The sequence below is a fragment of the Pipra filicauda genome, unplaced genomic scaffold (assembly GCF_003945595.2).
Source record: "Pipra filicauda isolate LSUMZ 115617 unplaced genomic scaffold, ASM394559v2 scaffold71_size5581439_pilon, whole genome shotgun sequence".
NCBI classification, from domain to species: domain Eukaryota; kingdom Metazoa; phylum Chordata; class Aves; order Passeriformes; family Pipridae; genus Pipra; species Pipra filicauda.
In genome coordinates, this window is record NW_024104887.1 from 3,186,079 (window position 1) to 3,199,329 (window position 13,251).

At 43.5% G+C, this 13,251-nt stretch overlaps 1 protein-coding gene across 6 annotated transcripts in view; it reads left to right on the forward strand.

Annotated features, from left to right (window-relative positions):
• Window positions 1–13,251, forward strand: part of CUX1 (cut like homeobox 1) — a 271,806-nt gene that overhangs the window by 119,209 nt on the left and 139,346 nt on the right. For all 6 annotated transcript variants that reach the window (XM_027734329.2, XM_027734330.2, XM_027734331.2 and 3 more), the window contains exon 4: window positions 1,289–1,367. In XM_027734329.2, the coding sequence (XP_027590130.1) occupies window positions 1,289–1,367 (79 nt within the window). The remainder of the gene's footprint in view (window positions 1–1,288; window positions 1,368–13,251) is intronic.

Here is a 13,251-nt window from a genome sequence, read left to right on the forward strand (position 1 = left end):
CAAAGCCCAGCCACACCACAGGTTGGTCACATGCTTTCTAACGCTGCAAATCTCCCTCCTGTACAATAAAATATCAGATACTTGCCTGAAGTACAGATACAGTAAAGTCTGGCCATTGTTCCTGCCTTATCTGCCGAATCAATAATGCAGAGAAAGAATTCAAGGACGTTTTTCAGGCAGGACCTTCCTTTTTTAGGCCCTGGTGACGTCCACACCTTTAAATGGTTCCATAATGTTAACTGCTCTTTAAATACACAGAAGAATTGATATCAGCCCTTTGTATCCGTAGTTCTTCAGATCCTTCCTTGCCTATTATTAAAATATGGGAATGCTAATCTCCATGCTTTTGGTTTCCTGATTTGGGTAAGCTGCTGCTGAGCTGTGTCAGGCTTTCCTGTTTCCCTTTCTGTCTCTCTGCTTTGGAGTATTAATTCAATAGATCTGGTCTCGAGTCAGTTTGGTTGCTTACTGTCAATATTTAGTAATAGTAAATCCTCTGTTTTCTGGTACAATAGGAAAATATGCGTTTACAAAAAAGAGTTGCTGTGGAAGAAGTATTTTATTCTCAGAGCCATTAAGCTGCCTTGTAAAATGGAGTTTTAGATGAAAATAATAAAATAATAAAAATAAATTCTTAGATGAGTGTTGTGTGTGTTACAGAACACAAAGAGAAGCTGGTTAGAGGAGCCTGGTATTGGGCCCATGAGTGCAGACAGTACAGACTCCATGGGTCTGTGCCTGAGCTGGGTCACAAAACTTTTTTTGCATGTAGAAGGTTCACAGTTATTTAGTGTTAAGTACCCCAGGGTGCCCATCAAGTTCATCTTTCCATCCTCTCACAGGCTCAGTGGAAATAATAGAAAAATATGTTTCCCACAAAAAAGGCAGAGTGGGACGTGAGATGTGGCCGCGGCTCCATTTTCTGTGTTAGATCTCACTAAGTGGTAAAGGAAAAGAGCTGGTGAGGGGAGAGCCTGGCAAATACCAGGCTTTTTATAAAGATTTAAAGTCAAGAATCACAACAGGCAGGAGTGTTCATAAAAATTTTGATTAAAAAAATTATGCTTGTTATTGTGCTGAGAAATGGACTTTGAATTATATTTGGTACAGATGTGGCAGGAATAATCTTATAAGGCTGCTTCTGTTGGAGCTGTACACAGGAGACTCGGGTTCCCTTTTTGTGTATCAAGGAGTTTTACATGAAATCTATTAATTTATATTTATAGCTCTGAGTGTAAGAGTTGTATTGGAACAAGTCTTAAAGCCTCTTTTCTCCTCGCCCCCTTAGATTGACGCATTGGGCAAACGAAGCAAAGAAGCAGAGGCAGCCTTCTTGAATGTTTATAAGAGATTAATTGACGTTCCAGGTAAGCAAATTATTTCCTTATTCTGAAAGACTGATGGCTCACGTTTGTGTGAATGGCAGTGGGCACTTTTTCTACCTTTGAGAAGGTAAATATGAGCAACGGTTTTATTCTGGAACTGGTATGCTCCAGTATTGTTTCTAATGGAGAGAACTGTGACCAAGGCACATTTCACGACTTCACGTTACATTTAATGTTTGTATAAATCAATTTATAGTATTGCAATATTGCAGGATCCTTAGTAATTTGTTTATGAGAGGGTTCAGACATATTTAACGCAAAAGATGCATCTTGAAGCTTCATCAAGAAACAGCAATATTTGTATTTTTAAAAGACAATATTATGCCTTCTGAAAAACCAAAGGAAAAGCCTTACTGCTTTTGGGAGTAAATCACTACCAAATTTCAGTTCTGTGCAGAGTAAGTGTGATCATGAATTTTGTTTGAAGGCATTTATTGTACGTGTTTTCAACTTTCCTTTGTTTGGCATCCGAAGTTTCTTTGTTTGGCATTTGGTTTCAATAAATTTCTTTTTGCATTTTAGGAGCTGATTTTTCTGTTTTCCCCAGTGGTTAGTAAATACTGTCTGAACAGATTTTTCTTTTTCCAGCTGTACCCACAGCTGAGAAGGGAGTGAGGAGTCCAAGTCTCCTCTGCCACATCTTGGCCTGACTGAGCTGTTGGCACATGACAGTGTGCGTGTCATTTCTATAAAACATTGACATTATATATAATATTGAAAATACCTCAAGAGAGGTTTTGAGGTGTAGTTAATACTTTTAAGGGCTTATAAGGGGTTTTAAGGCCTCATTGCAAAGTGCACCTTGGTCTTTACTGACTTTACCTTATAAGGAGCACATTTCATGCACACTTCAAATAAAAATTAATTTTTTAATGTTTTGGTTTATAGATTAACTGGTTAGAAAGTCAGTGTTTTCAGATGCTCAGTCTGAGCTAAAATATGTATTTTTTTATGCTTTCACATTCATAGTTGAGCAGTGCTCAGTGGCCAGTCCCTTTATAGAGATGCAGCGACTCACCATGCCCTTCCTAGCCTACAGCTGCCTTGGAAATGTTATTTAGGTTAACCAGCCATGGTCTGTGAGCTTTCCTGTACTTACTTCCTGCTCAGAGTCTCAGTAGTGTTCCACTGAACGCTGAGCAGTTCCCTTTGCCCACCTGCTCATGCCTTGGGAGGAGATGGATAACGCGGAGAGGGTCTGAATGTCACGTACAGGCTGTGGGCAGTGCCTGGCACGAGCAGCGTGGGCATGGGGTGGAAACCCCTCCATGAGAACATATCCAACATTCCTGCAGCCTGTGAGTCCAGCATTCAGTGCTGGGGAGAGACACTGCAGCCCTTCCATCTCTGTACTAAGGCAGGGGGCTGCTTCCTGCCGTAATTTGGGAGCTGAGTAGGTTGGGTTTTGAATGGTCTGTGTCTTTTCAGGACTGAGCAGTCGTGTCAAACAAGGGCTGTGTGGGATCCTTCGTGTGCTCCTGTGCAGGGGCTTCTTTGTGAAGCCTGGCACTGCCACAGGTGCTGGGGTTTGAACAGCAGGTCAGACCAAAGCCTTACGGAGAAGGAGGGATGTATATCCCACCCGTGCTGTGGGATCTAGATGGTGAGGGACTTTGTCAGTACTTCTTCATAAGAGAAAGCATTTTCTCTTTTCCTTCGTTGGTAGGAGCAAAATTCACAGCCCTGCTTCCACACCCCACAGCCACATTCCCTTCACATGCCCTGTGTTACGTGTCACAGAAATATTTCTTTGATATTCTCAATGCACAGAAAAATTGCAGCCTGGCTGAGCTGTGAGGGCAGTGGAGTCTGTGGGATGAGAAACATCTCCAGGTTTTTAGTCCCATGCTCTATTTACAGGGCCTGAGAGTGCAAATTCCAGGTTCTCAGGAGAAGGCCAGCCAGTCTCCCGTAGCTGCGTGCAGGCGTAACAAATACTCACTGTTTACAACACGTCCTGCAAGGAGAAGGAAAGCAGCCCTGAGGAATGTGTGGCACTGCTCTTTGTCAGTGTGAGGCACATGCACTTCAGCCCTTGCTCCACTGTGTTGCTCTTTTTTCTTCCCTTCTCATCCCAGGTAGTCTGTTCCATTGGGCAGTATCCATGGAGGGCTGGGTAGGTATCCCTGGAGGCTCGGGTGGTATCCCTGGAGGCTTGGGCAGTATCCATGGAGTGCTTTCCTTTATAAACAACCCCCAGTATTCATTTATCACACGTGTTGTTTTTGCCTCTGTGTGGCTTTACATATCTTTTGACCTGTTCATTTGGTATTTCAAATATTTAGGTATACTTTTAGCTCCCCAGTCCTGCTCTGTTTTCCTTTCGGTGTGAGAAGGGAGCTGTGATGTTTGGAGAAAGCTATGCCTGGAATGCTGCAGAGTGGTTATTTAGCATTAAGCATCGCTGTTACATGACAAGGGTGCAATTTTATCAGACTTTCAATATCCTTTATAGGACCATATAATAATTGCAGCTGAAGTCTAATTCCCAGCAGCCAATTTTATGGTTCTTGAGGAAAGCGTGTATTTCTCTCCTCAGTAATAATGTGCACACTTTATATAATTAAAAAGGGCTTCTATTTTAATTTTACTATAAAATGATCTGTATTGAAACTCCAGCCACGGTGCTTTATGGATTCAGCTAAGTTTAATGATTTTTTTTTCCTGACTTGACCAGAGTTTTCACTCAGGCTCACCAGTAAGGAATTTGTGGGAAGGGTGGTATTTTACTTGTAAATTTTCCTATGTACATCAGGGGTTTTCTCTTTAAAGGATAAACCAGACTTTTTATATATCTTTCTCCAGCTTTATGATGCCGTTAAAATAACATTATCATTGCTTTGTGCTGCAAAAATTTATCCTTCCTAAAAGAAAGTACATGTCAAGGAAAACATTTTGGTTTATGTACATTTATACAGCTGTAATTCGCACTCAGATCGTTCTGTCTTGCTTGAGACTGAACATTTTTAATTAATGGAATTAATTTTCTCATTTAATTGCCTTATTTTCAGTATGCAGTAGAGAGCTAGGGAAAAGCAAATGCTGCCACATGAATTGCGCTAATCAACAAGGTTGTCAAAACTTACCTTTAAAAATAATGTGAATATATTTATTTTGAAGTAAAGGGAGGTTGGGTTTGTATTTTGAGGAAGCTTTTTTCCATCTGTTCGAGATTCCTTTGTCTTTATTTTTATAAAATAAGTGCATTATGTTAGCACCCTTGGCTTTTAGGGTCTTAATCTTGCAAACACTTAAAAGTGAAATTGGAGCCTTGTTGTGTGTTTGGAGGAGCGATGTTGCCTTGCAGAAACAGCATATTCATGACTAAAGCTTAAAGGAAAAATATTAAGCGTGAAAAATACTAGATATTTTTATTTTAAGAAGGAATGATGTTTGCTGCTTAATTTTTTTTAAAACAAAACTTCACTGTAATTTTCAAGTAAAAGTTAAAACATGGAGACCCAAGTGAAGGCCAGGTCTGGACAAACCGGTTAAATAGAGTTTCTCTTTCTGCTGTTTGTATCCCTGTGCACAATTACAGTGGATTTGCTCAGCTCTCAGCATTTCTCCTGTTCAGCAGAGCTCTTGGGCAGGCAAAGAAGAAATAATTCTGCCTTTAAACAAACTCTGCTCCCTGGAAGTGGCACAATTAAACCGAATTTGGTTCGGTCCATAGACTAGGAAAAACCATTTTGTTTTCTGAGCATATATATGTTTGAGACTGAGGGTAAGTTAATTGCTCTCAGTTTGGAGGGGCTCTGCAGCCTTTTAGGGCTGAGCCATAAATGGGTTTTTTTTTGGCTTAACGGGAATTTTCTCATCAAGAAACGAAACGACTCTTGGGGTGTAAAAGGGGATGTGCTTGTGGTTTTATTGGAGACTCTTCACAGGTCTCTGTTGTGATCAGATTTGGTGCTCTATAATGTGTGTGGTGTGTTTTAGCTCAGAGGACCCTCTATCTAAGGAAAGCATAACATAAGAGAGGATAAAAATAAGATTTTTTTTTTTTTAATGTGCCCTGTCCAAACAATTAAAAGCCATAACAGTGAAAGGTGGCTGAAAGGGAAATTTTATCTTTCCCTTACTCCTTGCACACCCTGCCATGGGTGCTGTGTCTTACTAAAAGGTTTGAAGGAGGAGCAGGCTGGTTCCAAAGGAGTTTTCCCCACACCCATCACTTCCCACAGTGTTTTTGTTTAGGTGCAGTCCCAGTTCAGCCTTGCACATTCCAACTGCTCTGCAGAGGGTGTTCTTTTTCCAAGGAGCGATTTCGCTGAGGAAACACAAAGTTCTTTTCAAATAAGTGATCAGCAAAGCACAAAGTAAGTGTGAGGGATTTACTTCTAAAGGCAGAAATGAAAATTTGTTTCTCACCCCTAAAAAGCCTCATTCCCTCACCCCTGTCCCGTGCTGGCAGCACTGGGATTTGCAGTGTTTTCTGCTATCATGCTGTTGCCTTTCTCCAGACTTGCATTGCTGTTTGGGCTCCAAGAAAATTCTCTTTAAAGTGTATTTGATCAATGTTCTGAGGTTAAAGGTGATACAAGAGAAAAACAGGTTTGATTTTGGGTTTGGTTTTTTTTTTTTTTCCCCTCAGAAAAATGATCTGCTGCTTATGTTGGAGGGGATAAATGAGTATGAAGTTGTTGTGTTTACAGACGTTCTGTGGCATGGTTGGATTTTTTGGTAAAGTGTAATGTTGAGCAGAAAGGTTAATGGCAGTCCTGATAGCAGAAAGTCAGTATAATACAGATTTTTACACACCCAGATGACCTGTGATGTGCTTAAATTTCAACATAAGCACCCCCAGTCTTGTGCCGATAGAGAGAGATGGTTCAATGTAAATTTAGGGGAAACAAAAAGAGGGGAGGAGGAAAAGATGTTTAAGAAGAATAATAAAAAGACAGTTTGAAAAAGTTAATAACCAGAGCACTCTTGTCTGGGATAATGGTTGGCAAAACTGTCTAAAGAGCAGGATCAACTTATAGTAAACCCTAAGTTTGTGGTATGTTGAGACTGATTAGCACAGACCATTTTAGAGAAATGTTTGATATCATTACAGTGTGAAGAATTCTAAGCAGTTCCTCATTTGTTAATAATATGTGACAAAATGGTCACCCCTTTCCCAATAAAATGTATTTGGATAAAATAGAAGACAGACCCATAAAATGAACAGGTTTATGGTTTTGCTGCCCTTGACTTTACAAGGGAAATGAATATTCATAACGTGCCTGTTCTCAAGCTCAGAGGGAAAAGAAAACAATATTACAGTGAGTGGTCTCAGGGGGAAGGGAAGCAAAAGGAACTCGCTCACGGACACAGAAGTGGTGCAGACACCCCTCATCAGAGCAGTTGGGTGTCTTTCTAAACACACTTGAAAATCTGATAAAATTAAGCAGAAAATTGAGCACAGTTAATACAGGAAAGAGTGAAAAGCGATAAATCCCTGTGGCTGCAGGCAATGATTTAGCTGGTGAGTGGATCCCATCTGAAGCCAAAATCCTTGATGCTTCACCAGCATGTTTAGAACAGGTTAAAAATCGAGAGTTGCATAAACAGAGGAAAAATGCCCCAGTTCTGGCAGTGAAGCCTGTACAGTAGAAAATTAGGGACTGTCGACATCAGTGATTTTCTCCAAACTGTTCTGCAGACCTTTGCACAAAGAAGTGCCCGGGGTGGGGGTGAGAGGGACAGTTTAAAGCCCCGGCTGCAGACGGGAGATTTCGAGCAGAGTTCTGGTAGGGGCAGCAGCTGCTGCTGTTTTATTTTCCAGCAGGGTCTGAGTCGCCCGGGATGCTGCTCCAGCCTTTGGGCAGTCCAGTGCTGAGGAATGTACAAGTAGCAAATAATCACTTCAGCTCCTTCCCCTTGGGGTTTGAATTCAGAGCCTCAGCATAACATACAATTTGGGATCTGTGCTGGATGAGTGCACGCTGGTAGGGCATTGCTGTTAACATTACAAAGTTATTTTCAGATGGAGCACAAAGTCCTGGCCAATTCTCCTCTTTAGAATTCATTCACTTTATCTTTATGTTTTGAAACCGATGTCAAAATAACTGAAAATAGTTCTGTTACCTGAGTACGTGGCTTGAAGTTGGGCTTGTCTGATCACATACTTTTTTTCTTTAGTTTTTCTCGTTGAATTAATAATTGGATAAATTCCTTTGTAAAAGCTGGAATAAATATTCAAAGGAAGAAATATCCCTAAAGCATACACTTTAAAAAATTTATTGTGTGGTTGTCAAGCCCTATTTTACTTGGTAGGCTGGAGGCACGGAAGGAAGAGGGGAGGTGCAGATAAGGGGAAGGATGGAGTGAACAGAAGCAGGAAGAATGTGAGGTATAAGAAAGAAGATATCCCAGGAAATATCCCTGCGGGCATGGGTTGTGTTCACCTGGAGGTTGTCACCACAGCCCTTGGGAAGCTGTTGCTGCAGGGAGTGACTTAGAGCAAACCTAAAACCAGTGCTGTGTGTTCAGAGCAAAGGCAGAGTGTGCTGGTGGTGGGGAATACTGGACTTTCCCTTTCTCGGTTGCAGGAATGTGAACTGGAATTAGAATAAACCCCAGCTTTGGGAGGGTTTAGTGCTAAGTCTGTTCAGAAGCTTTTAGGAGAAAGAAGGGATGATTGTGGCAGAAATGCTTTCAAACATAGTGGAAGGCCCTTTTTCTTTTATAAACTCAAAGTAGGAGAAATGAAACTTAGAATACAAGCGGTTTTCTGTAACTGTCCTTCGCACTGAGCTCACTGTGCAAGCAGAAATTCCCATGTCTTTGGCCATTATTAGAACATTAACAATCAAATTGGAGCCTTTTCAGTTGCAGTGGCTTCTCTAGTAATTCATTAGGTCCATTTTCAGCTGACATAGTGCCATCAAATATTGTACTACCTATTATACCCCACATTTAATATTAAAAACTTTTCTGAGGATTTACTTTGGTTATTTCCTTTGAAAATACAGGGAATGGCAGTGCAGTTCAAGAAGGAGTCGATCCTTTACTCTGTGTTAGTGATTTCCTGGGTACTAGGGTCGAGGTGCATCTCAGTCTGGGGCAGGGCAGAGCATCTCTCAGCTGTAGCAATTCTCGGGTTAGGAGATAAATAAAGGATGTTTTTAAATAATAGCCCACAGGATCTAAGAACCACGTTCTGTAAGGGATCTATATGGTTGTGGTAAAATTGGTCCCGTGTCGTTTCATTTAACCCTGGAAGCATTGGAGAACTGGGAGATGATTAATGGGGAGGAAAGGCGCCGGTCTGCTGCCACTCCCCCCTCCCCGTGCAGGGGGGTCCCATCAGTCTGGCTTTGCCACTTCCAGAGGTCGGCACAATTTGGGATTGAGCTTTTTTGCTGGTAAGGAAAATGAGAGTCCCTCACCCTCTTGTGGGCACTTTGAATTCCCTGGTACGGCCCTCGCAGAACGCTCCGACAGCTGCAGGGTGAGGGAAATGGTGTTAAAAATTGGAAAAAATAAATAAAAGGAAGAGAAAAATCTCAGTCCTGTGGGATGGGGGAGTAAGAAAATATGTATAATTCTTGATTGAAGGAAGAACCTTTTCATGGTTTTTATGAAGTGAGGAGTTGGAGAGATGATGAGCTTTGTTTCAAACGGAATTACGGCTATAACTCTTCTGTCCCTGGGCTACCAGAGTCATAGGGGAACAGGAGCAAAGCTATCATTTATTCCATGAAATCTTTGTCTCAGTCTCTCTAGGCTATTTCAATTTACCACTGAAATTTCTGGGGAATAATTAATGAATTAATTAAGTATGCTGTGAGGTGTTTGAATATTCAAAAGCTACAATGTAATTATTATTTTTTCTAAAACACATTTTCAGGTTATTTTCAGACATGCAGCCTCCCACAAAAGCACTTACTGCATCAGAAGCTCATGGAGCTTCTCAGTGTCTGTAATCCAGGGACTGTTCCCCGACAGGAACATTCCCTGCAAAGAGCAGTGTTGCATTCAGGAAGGGAAAAACTTCTTTTACTTCGTGACCCAAGTATTGTGACAGCAGAGCTGAACTCTCGGCTCTTTTAAGAAGTTAAATCACGTTAATAAAGTTGCGTTAAGGAGGATTATTATTTTTTTCCTCTCCCGTATCATTTCGTGTGGGCGTTTCTTGTGAGCGATCACCGAGAGCTTTGCTCACAGTGCGGTTTGGGCAACAGAAATACAGTCGCGTTGAAAGAGACCCGTTGCCTTCCATGAATTATTTTTAGATCCCAACCTTAGGAAACACATTTCCAGCGATATAAATTATTAATTGCCCCTGTAGTTCTGGCAGTGTTTCATAACTTGCTTTCTTATCGTTTCCAGTGTTACAGGCCTGTAATGAAGAGGGAGGAGAGGGGGGGTTAAGAAAAGGCAAGTCCTTTGTTTTGGAGGAGGCTCTTCAGGAGCTCCATGTTACGATACCAAAGGAATACAATCAGACTAAAAGAGGGCAGGTTTAGATTAGATATGAGGAAGTAATTCTTCCCTGTGAGAGTGGGGAGGCCCTGGCACAGGTTGCCCAGAGAAGCTGTGGCTGCCCCTGGATCCCTGGAAGTGTTCAGGGCCAGGTTGGACGGGGCTTGGAGCAACCTGGGACAGTGGAAGGTGTCCCTGCCCATGGCAGGGGGTGGAACAAGATGAGCTTTAAGGACCCTTTCTATTTTCCTGCCTGAACCATTATATGAATTCTGTGAATGTATTTTGGGAACAAGCAGAGAATGAACCCCGGGCAGGGCAGAGCGGGGCTCTGGGCGCTTCCGCAGCCCCTGACACACCTGCGGGGGGGTCTCACCGCGTGGAAAGCCCCCGGTTGTGATGGTTTTACAGCGTGTGCGGAGCTCGCCGGCACCGCTCGGGCACCCGCGGGGCCGCGGCCGCCTCACGATCCGCCCGCGCCGCGATCCAGGCCGGGCTTTGCCGCTCGCCCGCCGCGCTCCGGGCCGGGGCCGGCCGGGGGTCCGGGCAGCCCCCTCAGGGCTCCGGGCGGCTCCTCGAGGGTCCGGGGGTCCGGGCAGCCCCCTCAGGGCTCCGGGCGGCTCCTCGAGGGTCCGGGGGTCCGGACAGCCCCCTCAGGGCTCCGGGCGCCGGCACCTCCCGGCGGGGCTGGCAGGGCCCGTTCCTCGGGGAACGCATCCCTAAATTTAAAAAAAAAAGAAAAGTATTTAAGATATAGATATATATATATATGGGGAGAGAGGGTAATTGGGCCCAGCGCGCTGTAAATTGTACATTTAAACAATGACACAGTTTTTCCACTTCATTTGGCAAATTTTCCTCCCGCAGCCCATCCCACCATAGGTCCCTGTGTGTGTGTGTGTGTGTGTGTGTGTGGGACCCTCACAGCAACAACACCCGCGGCCAAAGGGTTAAACATTAACTTTAAACGTTCCCTGTCCCGCACGAGCTTGTTTTTCCGTGAGCCGAGGTGGGCTTTTCCCCCCTCTCCTTAAATAACGAGGGTGGTCCCAGCATACTCTATATCGAGACAGCTTTTCATCAGTTGCTCATCAGCATGCTAATTGCTGTATGACTAATTATGCCCTGAATTCCAGTTGATTTTCTTAATGAGACAGCTGGGTTAATTATGTAATCGTATGATTACATTAGCCCAGAGTGCCCTGGCGAAAAGGAAGGCGGGCGGGAGTGGGATGTCACCGGGCGAGGGGCGCGCGGGGGGCACCCACGGCCACTAATGACCGGGGAGGGCAACCCTGCGACGGTGCTCGTGGTGTAAACGCCAGGGTTAAATTATTAATAGTAAGAGCTGCGTCGTCTTCTCCCAGCTCCCAGAAGGAGGGAGGAACAGGGGTTCGGAAACAAAACTCACTTTGGAAGTTTGGGGTGGTCGTCAGTGACCTTGTTGTATGTCCAGGGGTGAGGTTGGGTTTGGGCTGAGTGACATGGGGTGGTGAGCGGGTCATAGGATCAGAGAATATCCTGAGTTGGAAGGGACCCTTAGGGATCATCCAGTCCAACTCCTGGCCCTGCCCAGGACACCCCAACAATCCCACCCTGTCCATGAGAACATTGTCCAAATGCTTCTTGAGCTCTGGCAGCCTTGGGGCTGTGCCCACTGCCCTGGGGAGCCTGTTCAGTGCCCAACCACCCTCCAGGGAAAGAAACTTTTCCTAATATCCAACCTAACCCTCCCCTGACACAGCTCCAGCCTTTCCCTCAGGTCCTGTCACTGGTCACAGAGAGCAGAGATCGGAGCTGCCCCTCATGAGAAAGCTGCAGACCCCGATGAGTTTCCTCTTCAGGCTGAACAAAACAAATGTCCTCAGCCGCTCCTCGTATGGCCCCTCTAGACCCTTCACCATCTTCACAGCTTCCTTTGGGTGCTCTCTAATAGCTTTATATTTTTATTACATTGTGGCACCCAAAACCGCACCCAGGGTGATGATGGGCTGCCTCTCCCTGCTCAGGTAACTTACAGTTTGGGCAAGATCCACCTTTGAGTTTCTTTTAAAATTGTTCATAAAGTCAGTAGTTTACATGCATAAGCAGCAGCAGCAAAAAAAAATTGTTTCTTTTGCACTGCTGTTCAAAAAAGATGCATCATCAGGGCATGTGTGTGGTGTGAGAACAGCCTCGGAGGTGTTGCTGTGGCTGGTTTGCTCCAGCTCGTTTGATGCGAAGTATTAACTGCTACAAAAATTACTTTACATTTGTAACATTAATTTTTTCATGTCTGTGTCCATCGAGATGTGTCCGTCCCCCTCCTTTGTGGGGATGGAAGCTCCTCTGCGAGGGGACGGTGTGGTGTCCCAGTGGTGAGCACAGGGATGGTGGTGAATCCGTTGGGAAGGAAAGGCAGAAATGGGCTTTGCAGGTCCTGGGTTTAAAATAGTGTTTCTCCTGTGGTGGTGTGGAGGAAGCCTTGTCAGGGATCGGATCCAGATGTGCTGGGCTGTGTACGAACACAGGATGCAGAGGGCTTCTCTGTGGGTACGGGATGCAACAAGTGTTTTAGGAAAAATGAACAGAATAGGAAGAAATAGAAAAAAATACACTAAGTTTAGTATAAAAGTAGACATCTCGGTTTACTCTTGGGCAGTAATGATCTTGCAAAACACTTCTTCAAGTTCTGAATGATCCTATTCCTTTTACCAGTTTTCTCACTTTTTATTTATCCTGTGCTTAGCAGGGATCCAGAACTTTTGCAAGAGAAGATTCAAACTAAGAGAATAATGTGTGATGAGTTTTCCACATTTGAGTGTTCAGTGAGGTGATTTTTCTCTTTTACAGACCACAGAAAGGGCATTTCCTTTGCTACCTCTCCCCGTAAGCCAGGGCCACTTGATTTTTTTGAGCCCTGTGTGCCTGTTGTTTGTGTAATGAATCGAAAGTTTTGGTCCATTGCTTGTTTAAAAATTCAGTGACCTCCTGTTAAATGACATGAAACATACTTTGTAAGCCTGGTTAATATAAAAAGGTATGCTTTTCCATGCATGCATATGTTGAGAAGAGGAGGGTATTTTTATTTATTTTTAAATCCATTCCACTCAGGTAAGAAAAAAGTCGTCGTGACTGTAAGGTTTATACTTGTTTCAGGTTAATCGGTGTTCATAAATACTCCAGAAATAACAGGTTTTTAGGTTTTTTAAGCTAAAAGAGCATGTTGGAGCTTGCCATAAGAAATTATTTGTGTCTCTGCCTGAAATGTCTTGGTTACTTTATTGTCATATAGTGATTAGTTTTCTTTAATGCAGTTTATAAAAATTAAGTCTTAAGAGGTGCTTCAGCCGTGGGTTTTTTTACATGTCCTCCAGCAGTATTTAGTGGCTGCAGGCCATTAGTCCTTCAAATAGGCTCTAGTGAAGTTTGAGGTTTAATGCACAGAGACTTCTTTTACATTTTGTTTGTT